This window comes from Pygocentrus nattereri, chromosome 28, assembly GCF_015220715.1.
Source record: "Pygocentrus nattereri isolate fPygNat1 chromosome 28, fPygNat1.pri, whole genome shotgun sequence".
Lineage (NCBI taxonomy): Eukaryota > Metazoa > Chordata > Actinopteri > Characiformes > Serrasalmidae > Pygocentrus > Pygocentrus nattereri.
The window spans coordinates 9,124,990-9,148,915 of NC_051238.1; the positions used below are offsets into that span (position 1 = coordinate 9,124,990).

The 23,926-nt window shown below is 37.7% G+C and overlaps 1 protein-coding gene across 2 annotated transcripts in view; it reads left to right on the forward strand.

Annotated features, from left to right (window-relative positions):
* Positions 1 to 23,926, forward strand: part of gripap1 (GRIP1 associated protein 1) — an 84,392-nt gene that overhangs the window by 3,371 nt on the left and 57,095 nt on the right. The window contains exons 3-17 of one of the 2 annotated variants that reach the window (XM_017681951.2): positions 774 to 835; positions 5,998 to 6,024; positions 7,514 to 7,621; positions 9,466 to 9,622; positions 10,415 to 10,596; positions 10,934 to 10,982; positions 13,511 to 13,581; positions 13,801 to 13,848; positions 13,931 to 13,962; positions 15,136 to 15,183; positions 15,412 to 15,511; positions 16,584 to 16,661; positions 20,070 to 20,162; positions 22,077 to 22,211; positions 23,466 to 23,561. In XM_017681951.2, the coding sequence (XP_017537440.2) occupies positions 774 to 835; positions 5,998 to 6,024; positions 7,514 to 7,621; positions 9,466 to 9,622; positions 10,415 to 10,596; positions 10,934 to 10,982; positions 13,511 to 13,581; positions 13,801 to 13,848; positions 13,931 to 13,962; positions 15,136 to 15,183; positions 15,412 to 15,511; positions 16,584 to 16,661; positions 20,070 to 20,162; positions 22,077 to 22,211; positions 23,466 to 23,561 (1,286 nt within the window). The remainder of the gene's footprint in view (positions 1 to 773; positions 836 to 5,997; positions 6,025 to 7,513; positions 7,622 to 9,465; positions 9,623 to 10,414; positions 10,597 to 10,933; positions 10,983 to 13,510; positions 13,582 to 13,800; positions 13,849 to 13,930; positions 13,963 to 15,135; positions 15,184 to 15,411; positions 15,512 to 16,583; positions 16,662 to 20,069; positions 20,163 to 22,076; positions 22,212 to 23,465; positions 23,562 to 23,926) is intronic. The other variant, XM_017681952.2, reaches the window with a different exon arrangement.

Genomic DNA, 23,926 nt, shown 5'->3' on the forward strand with positions numbered 1-23,926 from the left:
CCATCAAACCACTTTAAATGTTTTTCAATTAATTAATTATGTAGAAATTTCTAAATTCTTCATAACATATGTTATTTTTGCATATATGATGTGCACATTTGAATCAAGTAAGCTCAATGCATCACTTCTGTCTGTGCATGAAAATGCTTTTCACATCAGTATTTCTCACTATTTGGATTTATACTGTTTATTTTCAAGTTGTGCTTTACGCTTTCAGGCAGACTGATTTGAAACATTGATAATCACAGTATACACAGTGTTCTCTCTCTCCCAGGCTGCAGACTGTGACATTGTTCGAAAGTGTTCACCTTGATAACGTCACAGTAGTGCTGACTGTTTCCTGCTATGTTTATTGTGTAATAACCGAGGTAGGGAGAGACCATGTCTCTGATACTCCAACCCTCTAGCTAATGTCTAACTTTCCAGTCACTCTAAATGCACCTGACTGCTTCTTCCTCTATTAACCTGCCCAGTTTACCTCTTCTCCGGGTTGTTCTTAATGTCAAACATCAGGGAGATGGTCTGGAGCTCTGGACCAAATTGTTTGCCATAATCTTTGATCAAAGTGTAGTCACTTTTGTCCATCTATTATTATATTTAAAGAGAAAATAACGACTGATAAAATAAATTATAAATAAAATAAATAAACGACTGGAAAATAAATTGGATATAGGCCTAAGGGTTTCTGGTAGTACTTTAATCATTTAAAATGTTTAATGTCATGTTTTTCATGTGTCTCTCTGTATGTACTAACTTCACACTCTGTTTTGTAGAACTCAACAATGTCCGTCAGAAGACGCTGACCCTGGAGAAAGAATACATCAAAGCACAGAAGGTAGACACGTTTTTTTTTAAATGAAATTCTTCACCAGTCTTATATGTAAAAGACCAGTTTGGGTGCAGGATTTCATTCCACCAAGGCGGAAGCTCACCTCATAAACAGTCGTTTGATGCTTCCTTCAAATACTCTTGATATTATTTGGGAACCCCACGACCCTGACGGAGAAGCGGCTTAGAAAATGGATGGATGGATTATTTGGGAATAAATCCGTTTCCCATAAGGAGGCACCCCATGAATGCCATTTGAAATCGGATCATGAAGCCAGATACACTTAAATTGTTAGTGCAGCATTAATTGGCCGAATTGTGAAGCCAACACTTTTTTCATGATTGAGGATAGAAGCAAGTAGTCAAACAATGGAATGCTATTAGATAAATGGTACAAATATGAAGTTTGGCAATGAAAAAGTACATTTTAAATATGTAGTTATTTCACATCTTATTACGGCTTCATATGAGTTCAAAACACCAGTAACATAGGCCAAAACCAACACATTTACAATTATAGCATTTGGTAGACACTCTTGTCCAGAGCGACTTACAGTTTGATCATCTTACACAGGTAGGCGAAGGTAGTGTTAGGAGTCTTGCCCAAGACCTCTTGTTAGTATAGTGTAGGGTGCTTATCCAGATGGGGTTTGAACCTCAGTCTACAGCATAGAAGGAAAGGGTATTACCCACTACAATATACCAGCCACAGAAGCCAGTTAGCTTCTAAACTACTTTCCATTTCACCACCCCTGTGTTGTGTTTGTCTTTATGTTCTTTCCCATAAACTCATGTTCCGCTCACAAGTTCTTGCCTGGAGAAAAATACCACCTCACTTAATTCAGGCATACACTGTACCAATTTGGTCAGAGCTGACCGAGTTTCATGATCGGGCTGATTTTCAGCTTCATCGGCCACTGTTTGATGTACAGTGTGAGGGGAAGCGATGCCCAATTAACTGTCCAAGCGAGGTCCGATTGATCAGTTGGACAATTGTATGGATACTTTGCTGCGCTTGACTAAGTTGAATTGTATAAATTTATGAAGTATAAAAACATAAATACAGTTTGTTTGTATTTGTTTGTTTTTAGTTTCAGTTTCAAAGCTATTGCAGCATGGTTTCTCAAACCGCCCCTTCCTTTCTATGTAGTGCACTATGTGAGTTCTGGCTTCTACACAAAAACAGTGTGCTGGTTGTCTAATATGGAACTGTACACATATGAATCCCTAATGGCTATTTATTAGACCTGTCATACACTGTTTGGTTGCGGGAGCCACTGTTATCTTACGTGGTGCGCTGTGTATGGAGCAGGGATTCAGTCATTTGAGATTCAGCCAGTGTTTTAGCTTAGGACTCAGACATTCAGCATACTGGTTTAATGAAACGACTTTATTGGTAATTGTCAGTAGACAGATCTGTCTGTAGGGGGCTGTGTTTCACGTGAGATGGAGTATTTTTGTACAGTGTGAGCTTTACATATAGGCTTTGGTTGCACATGATGAACGATGATTCAGATGTACAATAAAGATAAAGATGATGATGGTGATGATAATAATGATAATTTTTGTTTATTTAGCACTTTTCATACCTCTAAAAGTGCTTTAAAGACAGCAGATGAAACAGTCATACAAGAAATGATAAATATTATGTAACAATAATAAGAAAATGACCATTTTAAAAATGACCAAAGATAATACCTTGAGACGTGGAGTTGTAATTAGTTTTAATTGCTAAGTCAAAGTGATATGGTTTTAGATGCTTCTTAAAAGTAAGCACTGAGCTTGACTGTCTAGGTGGAATTGAGTTCCACAGTTTAGAAGCAGAATAACTAAACGAGTCTTTCCATGTTTCATGTCATGTAACAGTGTGAGTTGTCACCAAAGAACAAAATTTCTGCAATCACACAGTGTATGCCTCGCTTTACACTTGAAACATCATGAGACTAACTAATTAAACGAGTGATATCGGGTGTTTCTGCTTCTTTGGAACGAAAAACTGCAGGCATGCCAGCTCTTTGTAGAAAAGATTGGACACCCCTGTTTTAGGCAATAGGAAGAGCACACTGTTTATTTGTGCAGTGTGTGTGTGTGTGTGTGTGTGTGTGTGTGTGTGTGTGTGTGTGTGTGTGTGTAAATCAGTCTTTTGCCTGAAGTGACAAAGCCAGTCGAGTAAGAAATGAAGGATTTCCTGCTTTTGCTGTGAAGGATTAAGTAAAGTTTAACTTGTGTGACCTCAATAGCAGAGTGTTTCAGTAAAGCAAGCTCTGTGCTGGTGCATGCATTTCTACAGACTGCAGTCAGAGTGAATTTAAATAGAAGCTGTTCACTTGAGCAAGTGTATGTTGCATTGCTCAAAACAGCATAGCAGCCTCCTTCAGTTCTTTTTCTATGCCTTTGTCCATGTTTATAGATAAGCAGATGCCATTCAGTGTCAGAAACCACATAAGCAAACATGTTACTTCACAACTTTTTGTGGTTTGAGGCGAGTGCGTGATGATTTAGGCATGCAGTTAGCACAGTGCTATTCTCAAGGACCATAAGCTTCCATTACTTGTTAACTACATTAGTTTTGTAGCCCCAGTGTAAAACTAAAGACATGAAAGTTGGACATCAGACATGTTGTAATACTAGGGTTTGCCTAAAGTTTGCAGGCTTCGATTACTTTGATTATATTTTCACATGAACATATTTATGCTTCATAATTAAGCAGTTTTCTAAATGTATTTCAAAATATATTCAGTAGGCAGCAAAAATGTTTTGATGGAACAGATATACTTTTGTTTTAATGAATTTTGCACTGAGCATTTTTCTTATTGCCTGATAATTTGAATTGCTGTCACACAATTTCTCCGGTTTCTTTGAGTTTATGGAAAGCAGTTTAATTAGTTATGCTCTGATACAAGGCATTGAGGATGCATCCATGTAAGGCTAAGTTACATTACTTGACTTTTAACCAGATTTTAGCCCAGAGTCTGTGCTAGTTGTCTTTAGTCTGCAGACTTTGGGTCAGTTGGAGTCCACAGTTGGAGAGAGAATCGAGTCTTATGTGAGGGGCACAGACTCCTGATCGCGTTTCAGACCAGTTGGAGTGTAATCTGGTGTAAACTGATCAACAACTCAATCTGACTGGATTCCTGCAACAGCCAATTAATACTGAGAGTGAGAAAGAAGAAATTACAGCAAATAAATGAAGAAGAATTGCAAAAAGTCACTCGTGTGGATCAAAGCATTTTAATGAATTGAGTTTAAGGCACAAGCTCAATTGAGTTTATGTACATTTCAAACTCTAAGAAATACCACACTAATACGTTTTTAAATCCATGACCCTCACTTAAACATGTTTACCTGCTGCTTCTGTACGCTGTCAGTGCAAACGGCAGAGAAACAGCAGTGGCGCCGAGTCACTCTAACTTTTATTTACGTCTCCTAGTACAGGGAGAACACAAGAGTTTGCAAGAGTTCAGTGAGTTCGGGTCGGTTCAGCAACAGCTTAAAAGTTGAGTAGTGTGTGATTTCTAATTGTATGTGATCTCCAATATTTCAGTCGCAAAAAAATCCAAAAAACAGTAAAAAATTGTGAGATGCCCAGTCTAATCTGTCAAGACTTTAAAGGTTTTTTTTAAAAAATGGGAAGTAATAAAAAAATGAATCACCAAAAAAATAAAAATCAAATAAATAAATAAACCAACTTTGTCAAAATATTCAAATGAATTCAAAATTCAAATTTAATCACAATTAACTACAGAAACGAATGCAATTAATCCTGATTAATGTCTGATTTGATCTAATTTGACCATAAAGATATTTTCCCTTTCGTTATGTTGTAGCTGTTTGAGCATACTGGGCTTCACAGTGGAACTATGGATGCTTTCAAGGCTCAAACTAGGAAAAGGCATTAACAGTGTTATGACGTTATTGACATGTTAACTTTGATATTACTTGTTTATTTATTTTTATTCAACAGTATATGCATGCTGATTGGTTGAGAGGTGTTCTAACCGTGCTATTATTTTGCCATAACATCACTGTTTTTCACAAACACTGTATCACTCCGCTAATATGCTGTTGCTAAGCAACGACCTTGATAGCTGTAGGAGACGCTCAAGCTATTTTAATGTTTTCTTACTTTGCCACAAACAGAAAATGGATATTTTTTCAGATCACATTTGACTGACAGCCGATTTGGTCAGACTCTGAAGATGAGACTACACAAAATTCCCAAACTGTCAGATGGTCTGCAGAACAGCTGGAGAACAAACTGCTGGCTGTGCAGCGAGTGAGCAGAGCTTGTTACTGTGACGTAGCAATGAGTTGGTTGTTAAGGAACTATAATTTGATGGAAGGAACTGCCAACATTTAAACATATTCAACGCCACACTCATGGCCCAATTTATTAATATCTTACTTTTATAACTGCTGTATAATAGCAATAGAACACTTGAGGTTGTGCGTTATTGCTCAATTGGGCTACAATTTTGTGGCTTAAAAAATGACAAAACTACTCAATACTAAAAAGAGAAACAAATGCCAGTGTAACTAATCACTACTTGAGGAATCAGATTATTCAGGCAATCACTAGTACGTATCACTAGCCCGGCACAACCCTGGCTCATTTCATTACTGAACTGAATTACTGAATAAAATCAAATGTTGCAGACTTAGAACAAGTATCTGTAGACACGGTAGCACTGTTCTAACAGTGAAGGGTAATGGTGCTGAGTCTCAGCTGAAAGGTAGAGATAACTTTGTAATGAAAAGGACAGTGTTTAATTATTTTGAATTGTTTTCGGTCAGAAACTCATTTCAGTTCTCAGCCTGAGGTCTGACGGTGTTATGACCCTGTAAAACTCAAAGTAACAGTCGTCTTTCTTTGCTAACGTTTTATGATCACGCTGTAATGTTGACTGATGGGTTATTGTACCAAATGTATAGATGCCCTTTCTTTCAGTGTCTAGAGGTGGCTGATGCTGTAGGCAAGTCTTACTGAAGACTATAAAAGCTGCGTCTTCTGGACTCACTAGCTGCTTCCAATGTTTGCAACAAGGCCATTTGCTGATGAAATCAGTGTTAATGCAATCTCTCCTTCCCAGAACTCACCCCGGCTGTTTTTCTGTCACAGTCAAGACTCATCTCATTAACGCCATCGTGTGTTTTCTTTCCCCCCTGCAGGCCCTCAATAAGAGCAAGAAAGCTCAGGTAAGTTTGCCTTCATTGCTACCCGGAGGATAATCAGCCTAATGGCTAATATTGTGGGTGTGAAACATGAGAAAGACCTCATACATCAGAGGCACTAATAGACAGCAGATTTACAGATATGTTTATTCAATTTTCCAGTGTGCTTGGTCTTGCAATCCTACACAGTGCCCTCTGCTGTACTGTGAGGCGTGTTGAGGCTCTGCTGTTGAACTATCAGATTCCTCGTGCACCAGCGAGACTCTGTTCTTTAACTTGTAACGTGAACACTTTTTTGAAGATGCAGTGGGAAGCGGACTTGCTTTTGTGGTATCTAGGGTAGTCAGGAGTGCTCTATCAAAGAATTATTAAAATGTACCTGAATCCACAGTGATTAGTTGGTTTGTATGATGTTAAGAAATCCTTTAAATTCTTCAGCTGCTCTCTCTTACAGTAGGGAACAGAGCTTGTAACCCATTTATATGCAGTTTATATGTTTTAAATAGTAAAAAAAGGGGTGTAAGCAGTATGTATGCAAAAGTTTAAACACTTCTGGTCATATTACATGTTTTGTTGATTTTTCTAAATGAAAATTACTCCTCTGCTATAAAAAAATACTTAAACGGACAATTTCTCTGGAGGTTTTAGTGCATTTTTTTATTAATTCCAGGAGTTTAACATAATGGAAAAACATATAATATATGCCATAACTTTTAGACAGGCTACATTTAAATTTTTTGTGAAATTGAAATTTTTCTTCAGTATTTGTGCAGAAGTGTTTTCTCTGTAGAGGATGTGTTAACTTCTTTCCACTTCAATCAACAAAGCATGTAATTGGACCAGGATTGCAAAGAAACCTTTGCATAAGTGTGCATATAATATATACTATAAGTAAAAAAAAAAAAAAAAAAAAAAACTACTATCCACATCAAACCACCGTGAATTACTTTGTTTACGTCTCGGCAATTGAATTATGCAGAAATTTTGAATCAGTGGAATTCTCCTTTAATAACTATTGTAATTGGTAATGACAGCCCTAATAGTGTCAGTAATTAAAATGTTGTGCTGATAGTAAGCGATGGATGGGTTCACTTTCTTGGAACATCAGCAGTGGGTGTTAATTTGTCTAATTGGAGCAAGAGGTGGATGTGTTTGTAAGAGTGGGTTGTTATTGAGTTTCTGTGTGTTGATTTGGCACAGTTTCATTTTAGCGTTGTAGATGTTATTATGAGGGCTGCTGTTTGTTTGCGGCATAGGTAGGTTATGTTACTTTGTGTTAAGACTTAATAATGCCAGTGTTGTGATATAATTAATGTGACTTATATTAGTAATATTATTAGTGGTTGGAAGCAGGCAGAGGTGTGTGTCTGTCTGTGGACAGGTTCATGTATATTTTGTTCAAGTAGAGTGATCTTGTGGGGGTGGGTGCGGTATCATGCTGTAATTTATTTATTTATTTATTTTTTTAAACTAGTGTTATCGTGCATTAATGTTTATTTCTCTGTTGCTGCAGGAGGTGGATGCATTACTGAGTGAAAATGAGATGCTCCAGGGAAAACTGCACAGCCAGGAGGATGACTTCAGACTTCAGAACAGTACTCTTATGCAAGAGCTGTCCAAGGTGCTGAGCTCACATGCACACACAGCTGCAAGGCAGTGATGGCTGCTTTAGGGGCCAAATAATACTCCTTAAAGGGAACGATCTTAATGAAGCAATTTATATGAATTTATCATTCAATGTATTGTTTATACCAGACTAGACATCCCTGCATTGTTCCATCGTTTGCTTCTAGCTTAAAGCCACTCCATTGTAAACACATTATTTGTTGGGAGTGTGATACATTTTCAGGTTCAATAAGATTTTGATTCTGAGGTCAAGGTTGGAGTCATTTTTGGATATTTCATGTGTTAAAAACATCTTTATTCTACAGAACTCTGTGAATGTACTGCACAGATTGGTTTGGCTCAGATATATGTGTGTATATGTATATATGTGTATGTATATTTTTCCCCCCAAAGACAAGATCACAGATGTCCTTTGTGAGCTTAGTTATAAACAGTGCAGATACCTGGAGAAGCTAATATAAACCCAGTATGCAAACGTTTGTGTGCCCCTGGTAAAATGATATTTAGTTGCAGTGAATATAGGTCAACACAACCTCTAGAGGGAATTTCTGCACATTTTAATCCACAGTTTCTGTTTATGTACTGAATGTAACATGTTGAGAAAAAATAAACCAAAAAACGTGACCTGTGCAAAAGTTATAACACATTTTATGTTTTATGTTTTCCAGTATTGTAACATCAACAGATAAATAGAAAAGATGCACTAAATTTGCTGACAAATGCCATATTTAAGTTTGTTCCCTATAGAGAATGCATGAACTTATTTTTACTTGGAAAAGCAATGAAATGTATAATTGTGGGGGTCTTCAAACTTCTGCATGCTATTGTACATTTTTGGCCTCCTCAGCATTAATGTGTCACAAAAGCGCAATTAAAATATGAGCAAAACCTGTGCATAAAGTGTTTAAAGTGTTTAACTAAGTTACTGATTTTTTACTGATATTTTTCTAACTGAATTACATCAGTATAAAGGGAGAAAATAAAGAAAAAAATTGTGAAGTTATGTCAAAAATGATGTGCAAAACAAACAGAACAGAAAGTCTATCATTATGGACTTTATTAGGGATGTATCAGTGAGTTTTAAAGTCTGCGTGAATCAAAAATCAGGATGCGTTCTCCTTCTGTACCATGACCTGTTTCTGAATGAAATGCACGTGTGAGTGTTTTCTTTTGATGATGGGAGGTGGGAGACAAAGGTGAAACATGATATTATCAGTTATTATTTTTCTCTCTTCCCACTGGTATACACTGGTGTAGTTAAAAGTCAACACTACATTTTGATCAAAGATTACGGGGAAGCAAGTACTTAGTCTTTTAAATGGCATGGTATGATGTATTGTGCCTAATATGACCAGGAACATAAACTAAAAAGGTAAAAAGGTCATTTTGATTTCAGGTTGATTTTAAATACATTTGAATACATTTGAATGTCCATTAAAACTGTAGTAGCCATTTACCTGCATTTAAAAAGATATCTCTAGCAAGTGTGCATTTACCTTTAGTCATTTCGAGGCTTGCTACTTCAAACAGCCACTGTAGTGCCTGAATCATATTACACTAGGCAAGAATCATCTGATTAGTTTAAAGTCAGAATTACAGTCACTGTATTCACCAAGTACTGCAGCCTTGTTTGAATTTTTCTTGGTGGAATTTGTGCATGCATAAATGGACAATAGAAAGTATAATTATTAAACAAATAATACCAATAAATATGTAGACAAACACAAAGTTGTGTTATTTAAAAGGAAAAGTCTAATTATTTTGTTGTGTTTGTTTGGTTGATGAAGCTGTGCTGTGATTGGTTCCTCTAAATCAGATTGCTCTGTGCTCTGTGTGTAGTTATGTTCACAGATTGAGCGCTTGGAGTTGGAGAATCAGGGGCTGAAAGATGGGAAGGGCCTTTCCGCTCCGGCCCCCAGCCCTGTCTCTGGACCAACAGATGGAGAACTGCTACGTCTCCAGGCTGAAAACTCCGCCCTGCAGAAGAAATTGGCATGTAAGAGAGACCGTTGATGTAAAAAGAACACATGTTTGGTTCCAGATTTCTCCTCAATGCCACCGGCCATGTCAGATTTGTTAAATTCTTTCACTGGTACACCTGATATTTATAAATTAGATGTTGACTGTCATGAGAAGAAGTTTGGAAATGATTAAACAAACACATTTTCATGCATAAAATCACTACTACTATTGTATTAAAGTTGTATGTACTTATTATAATATTAGAAAGGTGTACAATATTAAAAAGGCTTTCTGAGCAAATAAATGCTTAGTGCCCAATTAAGTGACTTCTTTAAATAGATTATTTTTCAGTTGCCTCAGACTTGCACAGAACAGTATATAGAACTAACACTGCACGAATAAACAGCACTAATGACCTCATCACAGACCTCTCCTTATAGAATTAAGATTGGCCATCACCCTGTGGACATTTGGAAATCATCATTGTGTTTCTTTCTTTTTTCTGTGAACAGCTTCTCCATTAATTCCTAAGTCTGCGGTTTCTTTACCAAGTTCTTTTTTTTCTATTTTTGTTTTGTTTTGCAATGCCAGCATAAACCGATTTCCCCCATAACTTCCCTTATTAGAATGAATGCCAGCTAAGCTAATGCTTAAACACAGATTATCACCTTTAAAAGTGTTTGCCCTGAATCTGCAACATGGCAGAAAAGTGCATATTGGCAACATTAATGTCAGCAATCTAGCCCTGTTTATTTGGCCACAAGCTGTGATGGATGTGAGCTGTCATTGCTAAGATTTGGTTATATTGCTGTGTGTGTGTGTCAAGCTCTTCAGGAGCGCTATGACAACGAGCACAATCGTTCGCGGGGAGCAGACGTTAATGATGGAAAAGAGGCAGTGATCGATAGTCGGGTGGACTCCAATGGCATCCACCAGTTGCATGCTGATGGTGGGGGGTGCTCTGGTGATGCAGCTGTAGCTTCTCCAGCCAATGACGGACTGGAGCGGGTGAGATCTGATGTAGGGTTGTTCTTGTTCATTCTTCTCAAGGGACCTATTTTGATTTCCTTCTAGAAGGAGCAAACCTGAAATATGACAATTTTATGTAAATTTTTGTGCACAATTTGTATTTTATTTTTTCATATATATATATATACTTTTTCTGTAGTTCAGCTATGGTTTGGTTACTTGGGGTGGGTTTTGTTTTTTAGCCTTTTTGAAGTACTGAAACTTTAAATGACCTCTAAAAACCTTCTGTAATTTACCGAGATGCGGTGGGGTGCAGCATTTGAAGGTCGTATAAAGGAGAGCTGGTCTTAACTGTGTTTGGTGTCTTTTTGTGCAGGCCGATGCAAAGTGTGATGCTCTGGAGAAGAGAGCGAATGAACTAAGCGGTAAGCTGAGCCTTCCTCACTACTTCAAATCATCACTAGTGTCATTTTTCTAATCGTGTACCACAGTCTGTATTTTATTTAATATGACTAAATGAACAGGTGAATGTGACTGAATGAACAGGCAGGAGTATGAATGCTGTTTTTCACTTTCCTTTTTAAGTGAAAATCCTGGACTGTATTTTATATCTGTGCTTGATAGATACAGGTCCAGTCGAATGTTGTGTTCCAGTTCTGTGAATAGCTCGACTATGAATGATGTAGGGCTCTTGTCTCTGAACTATTTAAAGCAGGGCATCGCTGGCGTCACTGGCTAGATATGAGACCACAAGAAAACGACAAGAATTTTAAAGTTACATATTCAGGATATGAGGGACAGTTTCCTTTTGTGCCAGAGGGGGCGATAATGCCTTATGGTTTTTTCTTATGTCTGAGCTGTACTGAAAAAAAAAGTATGGCAGGTTTTGAAAACATGCACATTAACATTAATGCCCTCTTTCACATCAGAGCTCATGTGTGCACCTGTAGTTTGTTCACTCCTTGTTAAGCTCAGAGCTTGGAGCTAAAACAGTGCCTCAGACTCCACCACCCATGAACATAGTGGTACTGCAGCGCTTCAGCTCCTGCGTTAGTCGTCGAACCTTTTAGAAGAATGAGCTGTTTTCCAGTATGTTTGGGTCGCTATGACTAAAAGAAAAACTATGATATGTGATAGCTTAGCATAGCCTCATTGAGAACTGAACTTAAATTACAAGTAAACCAATTTTATAATTTTTATAATTTCCTTTTCTGAGACAAATTCAGGTCATTCATGATTAAATGTTAACAGTGTGAGCTAAACAGTTTGGCCTGCTAAGAATTTCTTCTCAGTTACGGTATAAATTAAAAAAATAAAAAAAACAGAAGTGAAATATCATGAATGTGTTATTTTAATTTTCATATCCACTTTCCAATATTTTTGTCTCATGTGATCTTAATAAAAATGTTAAAGAATATTTAGATTATAAAAAAGTTCTTTGGGTTCTTTTACTGGCTCCCATGCTTTTTAAAAGGTAGTTTGCATGACCATGCCCTGCAGTCGAACTTCCTGTCTGCCTGTTCTTCAAAACGCCCACCAGCAACCAATTGAAGGCTGCCAAAGCGACACAATGATTTTATCACCAGTGTTGTTCAGGCAGGGTGAGATATAAATACTGCGTTCTCTGGGAGGCAGCATGCCAGTGTGATGCTGTGTTTACATGTTGTTGGTGGGCAGATGACAGCAAACAGGATACTCCATTGTATTCAGTGGAGCTGTGACCTGAAAATTCTGCCAGGACCAGCATCAGCAGCTGCATACTGCAGCAGTCACTGGAACGTCACGTTAAGAGTGCAAATTTCATACACACCATGCTAAAGTGGGGTTGGGGGAGTTGTGCAAATAGCAATAGCTGTTGTACACAAACAAGAAAAGACAATAATCATATATTCTAACTATTTCATAGTCATTTTCCATAATACGTCATAATAAATAGTCCAAGCCTTACTAAAACTAGATTCTGCGTGTCAACATACACCGATCAGGCATAACATTATGACCTTGTTTCTATGTTAATTGTCCATTTTATCCACTCCACGTACTATGTAGGTGCATTTTGTAGTTCTACAGTTACAGACTGTAGTCCATCTGTTTCTCTGATACTTTGTTAGCCCCCTTATACCCTGTTCTTCAGTGGTTAGGACTCCCATGGACCCTCACACAGCAGGTACTATTTGGGTGGTGGATCATTCTCAGCACTGCAGTAACACTGATGTGGTGGTAGTGTGTTAGTGTGTGTTGTGCTGGTCTGAGTGGATCAGACACAGCAGTGCTGCTGGAGTTTTTAAACACCTCAGTGTCATTGCTGGACTGAGAATAGTCCACCAACCTAAAATATCCAGCCAACAGTGTCCTGTGGGCAGCATCTTGTGACCACTGATGAAGGACTAGAGGACAACCAACACAAACTGCAGCAGCAGATGAGCTGTCGTCTCTGACTTTACATTTACAAGGTGGACTGACAAGGTAGGAGTCTAATAGAGTGGACAGAGAGTGGACACAGTGTTTATCAACTCCAGTAGCATTGCTGTGTCTGATCCACTCACACCAGCGCAACACACACTAACACACCACCACCATGTCAGTGTTACTGCAGTGCTGAGAATGATCCACCACCCAAATAGTACCTGCTCTTTGAGGGTCCATGGAGGTCCTGACCACTGAAGAACAGGGTAAAAGGGGGCTAACAAAGTATCAGAGAAACAGATGGACTACAGTCTGTAACTGTAGAACTACAAAGTGCAGCTATACAGTAAGTGGAGCTGATAAAATGAACAATGAGCGTAGAAACAATGAGGTGGTTATAGCTTTATTTGCTAAAATATACTCATTGCAATACCTGGCTTAGAATCAGTGTCAGTTGTGATGACACTGCTGAGTTCAATATCAGTGCTTCCTTTTGTGTCCTTATTCTCTTCTACTCATTCACTTTTTCCTTGCTTTTCTTTTGCAGAAGTAGAGCTGAAGCTTCAGACAGAGATGGAAGAGAAGCGCTTACTGAAAGAGCAGCTTCAGGCACTAGAGGTATACACTTTCTCACGATAAATGCCTTTTTCAGCACTTTCTAAATCTGGGGGCTACAGAGGAGGATTTTGGGGGTGTAGTGTACATGTGTGTATATCCCTTGTTGAACTCACTCTTTTCTGCTTTTAAAGCACATTCAACTTTCTTCTTTATGTTCTGATGCCATTAAATACAATTGTGTTATCAAAATGTTATGCTTATTGCTTTGTTGGTTTCTAGACATCAAAGCTGACTGAGATAAGTAAACTTCAGGAGGAGATTGCAAAGGTAAATGTGAGGTTGTTAATAAGAAATTGACATTCATATGCTAACTGTAACTATGACATAACTTTTGATGTTGTCTTTTTAGCTCTCTGACAAATTGAAGAAAAAACAGGACAGGTAAGAGCCACACGCTCTTCTACATTCTTACTTTCAAGACTTCCATCAGGTGCTCCTCTCAACCTTGTTACAATAGTCTGTTAACTGAATATGCTTAGAATAGAAGTGATGTATCAAATTCTAGGTCAGAATTTACATAATCTGATCAAAGACAGGCTTAGGTTTTAGATTTGAATCTTTGTTAATCTGAAGTAACGTTTTCCCAAATATGGTAACTTTTTAGCAGTTAGCAAATAGAGAACTGCAGCAATATAACCGTTATGTCCTCTGCTACGTCTGCACCAGTGGCACAATATTCTATTTTAAACTCCGGGCTCTTCTTGCAGAAGATAAATGAGTGTCATTTTTTCCCTCACCCTTTTGACTTGTACCCACTGTGCCATGACGAGGCATTGAGCCTCTAATGTCCTGTGGCCTCTCCGCCAATTGGCAGCGTGCTCTTCATGACATTGCAATCCTGCAGCATGGCCTTCAGGGTGCCTTAGTAACTGCACACTCGTCCAGCGGACAGTCAGCGAGCATGTGCAATGATTCTGAACGGAAGCTTGCTCTTGCACTGTCATTTACTCATTCAGCAAAAGGCTGCTCCTGCCACTGTGCCACCCTCTGGCCAGCACTAGGTCTCCGCATCATCATCTACCAACCTTTTCTCTTTGCAGTGGTATTTGTACACAGGCACAAACTTAACATCATCCTCATCTGGCATATCAATGGCTTTTTATTAGAGGTGTCACGTCACACGTGTTGTGCATGTTTTAGTGTTCTTTTTTCCGATACGGGAAAAGACAACACACACTATGAATCAAATACAGTTAAAGTTTATGCTGTGAAATGTGTGATAATGGGAATAGTTTCAATAGTTCTATCTAATATGGTCTATGATATTCCTAAAAATGATAAAACACCAATGAACAAAAACTCTTCTGTTCAGCTCTTAGAACTGGAAAAAACTGGTTTAGTTATCCTACTTTGAAGGGTTGATTAGCCAAGCAGTTTGAAATGGCGAGGTTTCTCAATTCAGAAATGCACAATACTTGTTATTTTTATGTATTATAAATATGTAATGTAAAACAAATATATATTTTTGTAAAGATTTCATGGGAATTATAAGCACGTTGCTTGTGTGCATGTACTTACAGACTGTTTTAAACACTATTTATGCTCCTTGTACAGCTTTCTGCGGCTCCAGGGTGAAAAGGAGGCTCTCTACAATGACAGCAGGTGGGAGGAAGAGAATAATAAGCTGCAGGCTCTTTTTTGTGTTTACAAATGACTTCATTTGCTTCATGTGATGTAATAGTGAAGTAAAGGTACTTTACCCTCCCAAGCAAATATAGCATATTGCACAGGCATTTTGCTCAGATGTACTGGTGCTTATTTGAATATGCCCTCAGAGAGGAGACGATTGTATATCTGTGATAAATGATTTGCATGTGTGTTTTGCTCCAGGACTAAAATAGAGGAGATTCAGCAGCGCAAAGAGGAGGAGCTGAAATCCATAAACCTGCGCGTGCAGAAACTGCAGAATGATTTAATGACTGCTAACCAGGTATATACTGTGTAACCTGACTTAGTATGTTATTAGTCTTTAAGGAGCATCACATTCTGTAGAAGGCTGCACAATATATTGTTTGTCAGTCCTTATTGTGAAATTTTGCAGTATTGATATTGAAGGCTGAAGTATGCAAATTAGCAGATTACAGTTTTATTGCCATGCTCTGTGAAGTTTCTGATCAACTTCAGATGTAACAGATTAGTTTCAGTGTTTGAAGAATCCATTCATGAGATCTAAGAAATGTAAATAATTTGGGGCAAAATAATGAAGGCCTTATCTTTAACCATGTTATTAGAGGCTTATCAGCATGTTTTAATGTATTGCAATTGCAGAATGTAGCATTAAAACCACACTGACATTTTGTATATATTGTGCAGCCCTAGTGAGTATAAAAGGAATGGTTCAGCATAGAAATCAAATTGACTGATTTTTGCATCTCAGACAATATGTGAGCCAGGACATGTTCGGTGTCCATATTTTACTTATTAAGTTTAGTGTTGAATCTTCAGGGTTATCATTGAGAACAGACGCTAGAAGTTTATAGTCACCCAAATCTTTTCCGTAAAATACATCCTCAAAACCTCTTTCAACCTGCTCTGACTGCATCCAGGTCTTCATTAAGGTTGTGTAGACTTATCAATGTAGTTTAGGACCCAGTATGACTTTTTGTGAGCTATAAAAATGAACATCACAGTTTAGCTGCCTGTTGCGGGAAACGTTGGTGCCAAATTCTGCCTTAAGTAAAGAAGCAAAATTTCGACACTACATTTTTTGATACTCTGCTGTATTCATTGTATTGCAGTATTACATTTTTTCTTAATGCCAGTTTCTAATATTTGTGTGTGCTGCCATCAAAATTGACATCAACAGCACCCTGTTTGTTCAGGTAACTGAATGGATGGTCAGTGGTGTAATGATTAGCTGAGGGCTGGACCCTCAGGAACACCCTGTTCAGATTAATGGATTTATGCCCACTACTGAATCACTGTCACACTCAATGCTTACTGAATCTCAATGGCTGTGTGTGTGTGTGTGTGTGTGTGTGTGTGTGTGTGTGTGGCCACAGAATGTTGCTGAGTTGAAGGAGCAGTTGCAGAGCAAGCAGAAAGAGCATGAGATGGCTCTCCTTGCACTCAAAGATCAGGTAAAAATGACCCCTCTTTTTCCTATTTTCAGATGATGTAATGATAAAACACTTCCTCTTTTCTTGTTAAAGGAACTGCTCAGTCAAAAATGCTGGTCGTGCTAATAAATGAATCAACGTGAATGGCCTCCAAGTAACAGCATGCAAATGAAATGATGCTAAATGGTGTCTGTGAACTTTATTTTAGCTTATTTGGCCAATATATTTCTTGAAGTAGATCATTAGAAGGCCTCACTGTCTTAACGTTTTGTTTCATATCACTGTTTTGTTTCTCTCCCTGTCACAAGTGTTATGACCGATGTCACATTCTTCCCGCTTGGAAATCATAGTAGAGTTATTTATATGTTCATTTGTTTATTTGTCCACTCAGTTATGTACTTTTTAAAGAGGTAGCTGCAGAAAAACAGGTTTGTAGCATTGAATCTGAAGTAATAATTCAGTGCAGCAGACTGTTTGTGTAAACTAAGCTATGAAACAGATGTTCATTATCATAGCCCTGGAGATTGGAGCCATTATCTCTCTACCTGTCTGCGCTGTTTACAAATGAGCAGACTTGTGGAAAGGAGCTAGAGATTTGTGTATATGCTAATGTGGGCTGTGATCCCTGTCTTAATATGCATGCTTGATTAAATTTGGTCCAGGGTTATATAAATCAGGTTCAGAAGGCTTGTTAAAGTGTTAAGTACAAAGTGGAATAAAACCCAGTTAAAGTTTTGCCACCCAAGGTATAATAGGATGGATTGTTGACAAAGTAAATGGGCCAGTGGCTTGCATTTTAGTGTTTGTTTGTTTTGTGATGCTTTTGGCTTCTTTAAAAAAAAAATTAATTTAAAATTTAGATATACAGTACTGTGTGAAAGTCTTAGGCACTCAAGACACATTTTCAAAATTTATTTGTGTAGTTTGTGTTTATTTTGTTTGTTCAAATATTAACACTTGTGTCAGACAAGTGTCAATATTTGAACAAACAAAATTTATATATATATTTTTTAGAAAGTAGTGATTTTGTTGTGCGTCTGCGGTTGTGAAGGTGTCAAGGAAAAATATGGACCCAAGAAATTCTTGTGACTTTTTGAATTATGAATATGACTTTACTCTAATGTGTATTGTGATAAACTCACTGCTGAGGTAAATTGTTTAAAAATTTGCTTAGATGCCTAAAACTTTCGCACAGTACTGTATATATAGTTTATAGGGCCTGTATGTGATCCCTGCATATATTTTGCACATGTCTATTTATAGCAATAAGATAATTCGACTTACTGAAAAAGGCCTTAAGTTACTTTCTAAGTATCTTAAGACATTATGGCCTGAAACTGTTCACTATTATTTGTCGTGTTGTGCAGTTTTCTGCAGCACAGCAGCACTGAGGCATCTTGGCCTTATTGGGTTGACAAGAGTTATTTAATGATTTTATGTCGTTTTAATGTTTTCGTCCATCAATGTTCTCTCAACAGGCATTACCCAAATACATCAAGCAACCATTGGGAATCCCTATGGTGCCAACCAATCCTGACTGCTAGCCTAGCCACTGATCTTTAGGCTAATAAATACAGCTAAGCTCTCCTCAGTGTAACTGTTACCTTGGTCATCAAACAAATGAGACCAGAGACAGTTTTTTACTATTTCCTCCAGAGAAATCAGTTGTACTATGATAAGATATTCAGCTTTGTAGCAGAAACCTTAGCTATTTGGTTTCCATATGTAATTTCCAGCTGATCCAAAAACAACAAATTCAACAGCCCTTTCCCAAAAATCCACTCTAGAGCAGTTGTAGTTTTTCAGAAATTCTCTCCATCTTCAATAGATGCCATGAGAAGTTTATAGTATGTTCTTTTACCCCTGCAGGATGGAAGTGAGCGTGTTTACAACCTAACAATGTTATGTGTTCCATGTGTCCCTTTAAGACTAATAACTGAATAATGTGGCTAGAGTATCATTGGCTGTGTTTACATGAAAAGATTTTTGCCAGTCCGATTAAATACTGAGTTGTTTATATGCTCACTCTACTCAACAATCTGTTAACATGTACACTGCAATTAATCTGATCCAAAATTACGCCTATTCGTAGAGTACCAGTTAGTATAGACGTTACCATGACGATGAGCATCAGTCAGAGTGAGATGAGCAGCAGTGTGCAGTGCTTGCATTTTTAATTACTTTAAATGATGTCAGACTCAGGAAAACATACTTCACATGTCCTTATTAAAGAAGGGCAAGAGGAAGACGTCATGTTCTGAGACATATGTCCCACTGCCCTCTTTTAAAGATCAGAGTATAAACTTTGTCTCCACTGCAGACCAGTTTCTGCTCTGCCATGTTAGACGATATAAACTTTAGCTATGACGTGACATACAGGCACAGAATGTATTTAAACTTTCTGATTGGAAGTGTAAAGATAGAGGCTTTTACGCAGTTATTATTCTTCTATTTGACAGATTATTTACAGGATTACCCACCTCGATCAATCGGATAGAATTGTTTTCTGAATGGCCTCAGTTGGACTAGTCTGTTCCATTTGAGGTGTATACAAGGATACTTTCTCTTTCGATTGAGCTATTAGTATAATTATTAACATATTATCAGGCTACATGTAAACGTGGCTACTCTAACTCGGCCAATTTCTTTTTTGATTTAGATATTCAGTGTTATTTCCTTTCATTTTTCTGTCCAATCCCTGTAAAGCAAAACTTTGAGAAGTTTCATAATCGTCAGGAGAGTAGCATGTTTAATTGGGCTTTAATGGAAGAACATGCTAAAGATCACCTGAATAATTAAGGATTAGTGGGCCTGCGAGGCTTTTTGGCATTGGCTCCAACCCCCCCCACGTGTCTCTGTCTACATAAGTACTCAGTCTGGAGACCAGCAGTGTCACTGTCTTCCTCAGTGGGGGCACAAATCTTAATTAAGGGCCTGTCTGTGATGGGCAGCTCAGAGAGATTAGCAGGAAAAGTTGGCTGCCCTGCCTATTTTCTCTCTCTCCATTCCTCCTTTTAGTGCTTGATGGTGTCTCTAAGAAGCTGTCCTCGGGTTTTGTGTTGGCAAGCTCAGTTCGACTTGCGCTCTCTAATTCTGCCTGGGTTTTTTTTTAAAACCCCTTTTTTGTTTCTTAATCTCTTCCTGCACTATCCCGGACTGGCATTCTCAATGTGTATTCCATTTTGATCCTCTCTCCTTTCTCTCCTCTGCTCTCTGCTGCGGTCACCTTTTATTCTCTCTTTAGCTGCTGTTTGTTCCCCCTCGCTCAAATTTCTCCCTTCCGTTTCCTGTTTCCTCACTTCTGTGTGATGTGACACCTCTCAGCTTCTCAACTGCTCAGCTGTGGTTTCCTCTCACTGTCCTCTCTTTCTCTCTCCCCCTCTCCCTCTCTCCCTCTGGCTGTGTGTTTGTTGTTTGATGGAGCTGCAGGTAGCCTGTCAAAGTGCGGTCAGTCAGGAGCAGGTGGAGGGCATGCTGAGTGAGAATGATGCACTCAGGACTAACCTAGCTGCCTTAGAACAGGTACAACTCAGCCTGATCTGTCCATATTTCAGCATCCATAGCGATTCATCACCATCCATACTTCCAGTATGATGTCATTGTGACTAACCTGGTATCCATATACATCCATTGCAGAGCTATCATAATTGACTATGTTAGTAGTTAAAAAAAAAAACTATACAAATGGGCTGAACTGAGCAATAACAAACCTTAAAAAAGTCATAATTCCAGAATGTTTTAATGGAAAATTTAAAGTAGAACACATTTTACCAATTACAGTTACAGTTTTAACATTGGAAAAAATTAAACAAAATGCAGAATGTGCCATAGATAAATATTTACACACTTGCATGTTTGCAGTCATAACATTTTAGTTTTATTTTATTTTTTCCCACAGTCCACATTGCTGAATTATCAAGGAGATACATTTTAATTTTAATAAGTGATTTTTAAAATTTATTAATTTATTTTTTAAATGGAGGCTTGTCATTACAGCCTTAGTATATCACTACCCATTTTCCAGTATAATGCCAATTTGACTAACCCAGCACCTCCAGGTCGAGTAGTACTTATCACACAGTCCTAAACATTCTAGGGCAGGTAAACATCACAAACTTGCATATAATGATATACTATCATCATCATCACCACCATTATCACCATCATCTGATTATCATGATCCTAAATTACACTAGGGCACATGAATGTCTCCATAGTCTCACACTATATTCTTAAATATGATCCATCTGAAACAGATTTTAGGTCATCATTCTACAGAGAACACGTCTGCACATTTTAATGCTCAGTTAATTTTCATTTGCTGGTTAGCAAACCTGTGGGAACAAACATTACATTCAGTCCATGCCAGATTTTGTTTTTTTTCTCCCGAACATTTATAAACAGAAATGCCATATTTCTGCCATATGTATTAAAGGTGCATTAACTTATTTTCTCAGAAAATCAACAAAAAACATAGTGTGACCAAGTGCGCAGATGATCGCATGAGTGTCTGCCAACATTCTTGCAAGTAATGGGAACATGTGCACTAGAGGGCAGCAGTGTCCAAACCAGAATGTACAGAAAATCTTTTTTTTCTCCCTCAAAGTATTAATACTCACTGTACTGTTTTTGTTATATTTTGAGGATGAGTGGTATAAATGTGTCATTTAGTTTGTAATAAGTAAGTGTTTTTAACGTAACATCACGCACAGCTTCGAAGATTTATTCAGCTTGTAGTGGAGGTTTTTGGGGTGGACATGTTGTGGCTTCTGCTAGCATCTGCAACATATGCTTACCCATAAACCCCTTCTTGTTGTCTCGGTGTAGATACCTTTATGTGCATCTTCACAGATGTATAAGTCAGTCTTTAGAATACTGTTCAGTCTGAAACTGCTGGCCTCAATGAAAATTCTCCTGACAAAGTGCAAAAGTTTGGCTGCTCTTGGTCAAATGACATGTTGATTGTCTGAGTGAAAATAACGCAGCCCATCCTCTGCAGATAACACACTTCTGTGTATTTTAATGCACAGCTACTGTTTATTTTGTATTAACATATAGGAGTAAAAAAACTAACATGTAGAGCATTTTATATTCAGCAAATACATCCTAAATTCTAATTTTGCTGTATTAAAGTCACTTGGCTGTCAGTTCTTTGTTGTTCTTTTCTACTCTTTTCTCTAAACTCATTTTCAGGATTACATCTTATTTTTGCAAAAATAAATCTTCCCGCTTTTTACGAGAAGAGTAAGCATCTAGCTCTTATAGTAGATTCTCAGCAGCACACAGAACCGCACTCTTCAAACTGTATACAGAAAGAGAGCAAAAAATGTAGTATCATTTACCATCATGAAAAAGCCGTTCTGATGTGGTTTAGCTTTATCGTCTGTCTGTGTGTGTGTGCGTGTGTGTGTGTGTGTGTGTGCGTGCGCGTTACAGATCCAGACAGTGAAGACTCAGGAGCTGAGCCTGCTGAGGGATCAGAACATGGCTCTGAATGTGGAGCTGCAGCAGAGACGCACTGAGCAGGACAGTTTACTGGCACAGAAAGATGATCTCAGCTCCCAGTTACAGGTCATTATACACAAGCATGTTCTACAGTTCAGTTTTAGTTATATTCATGATTAAATGAGTTTCTGTCTAAAATAAACAGATAAATGTTTATGTTTGCAGTCATTTACATTCTTTGCAGTCATTTACATTCTTGTCACTGAGGTTATTACATTATTATTATTATTATTATTATTATTATTACATTACATTTAGCAGACGCTTTTATCCAAAGCGACTTACAAGGTCTTACGAGGTTTGCTAAATCCAAATAAAGAACACAAATGTTGCCTGCCTGTTAGTTGAAACCTTTTGTTTTATAAATAGATGGTTGTGATTTACTTTATAGGCCCATTTCTGCCTTATGGCAAAAAGTAATTAATGGTAAAAAAAAAAAAAAAAAAAAAAAAAAAATTTACCTTATGGTAAAAAGTAACTAATATTTATTGATATAATATAAGTTGACTAATTTTTGACCTCTGTCTATTGTTTAATCACATCTATGACATTACTGTGCTGACTAAGGACTGTAACTGTAATGTTGCTCACTAAACCTCAACTGTTTGAAACAAACCTGAGGGAATTTCTCTAGATAGAAATGATCAGTTTGGCAAGTAACTGCTAAGTAAGCTTTAAACTTCGGCATTGAGTCCTAACAGTTTGCTGTTTGGCTTAACCTGTTTTTCCCCTCTGCTTTAAAAACGCCTTCTTATACTGTGACTGTGTTCTCTTCTGTTTCAGCTCAACAAGTCAGGGAGAGGCATTGAAAATTATGGTTGAATGATTTTTAAATGGCGAATTGATTTTCATTCTCAGTTTCCTGAATATTAAATTGAAATGGAATTGGCCCCCAGCTACTGCTGGAACAAATCTGTTCCTAAGTGCCTTTTTTTCTGGTATCAAGAATTAAAAAGCAGAGATAAAGAGAAAAAGAGTTCATTCTCACAATTTGAACAAGTCTCAAATGTTGTACTACTTGCTTTTGTTAGTGAGACTGTAAATGATAAAGGAATCCATGCTCGCATTTTTCTGTATGATCTATTTTGTGATCATTTTACAAATTAAGTAGAGCAACTCTACTTCTATATGTTTTTTTCACTTTTTATGGTTTACCTCACCAAAAGACAAGACAACTGCTAAGGCGTATTGATGTCATCGTTTAAATCTCTCCAAGTGAACCTTGTTTAAAATGTGTGATAAAAGTTATTGTGCTGTTTTGTGTGTGTGTGTGTGTGTGTGTGTGTGTGTGTGTGTGTTGTGTTGTGTTGTGTTCTTTAGGAGGCAAACCGAGCCAACAATAGACTATTGGAGCAGATTTCTGAACTGGGCCTGGACAAAGACAAGCTACAGCAAGAGCTAGAGGAAGCCAAAAAGGTGTGTTATTTAAATGTGCAGTGCACTAGTAACGAGCCCTCATGGTCTAGGACTGTGAAGACTTGCTGTATTTGAACTCTGCAGGTACTGTATTATGGAACACCCAAAGGAAAATTGTACAATCAGAAGGTTTTGCCTGTGGTATGTAGGTAGATACAGCTAAACGAGTTTTCCCATTGGTTAGGTCTTCAGGAGCTGAACTTGTGATGGTCAGTCTCCATCACAAACTAAAGGCTTTACACATTAGTATAACTACATAATTAGGATATAATTAGGAACTGAAAGTAGTATCAGCCAATCACGTTTTCATTTACAACGAGTGCGACCAATTGCTGAGAAACGTAATCACTCCGGGTCTTCTGGAA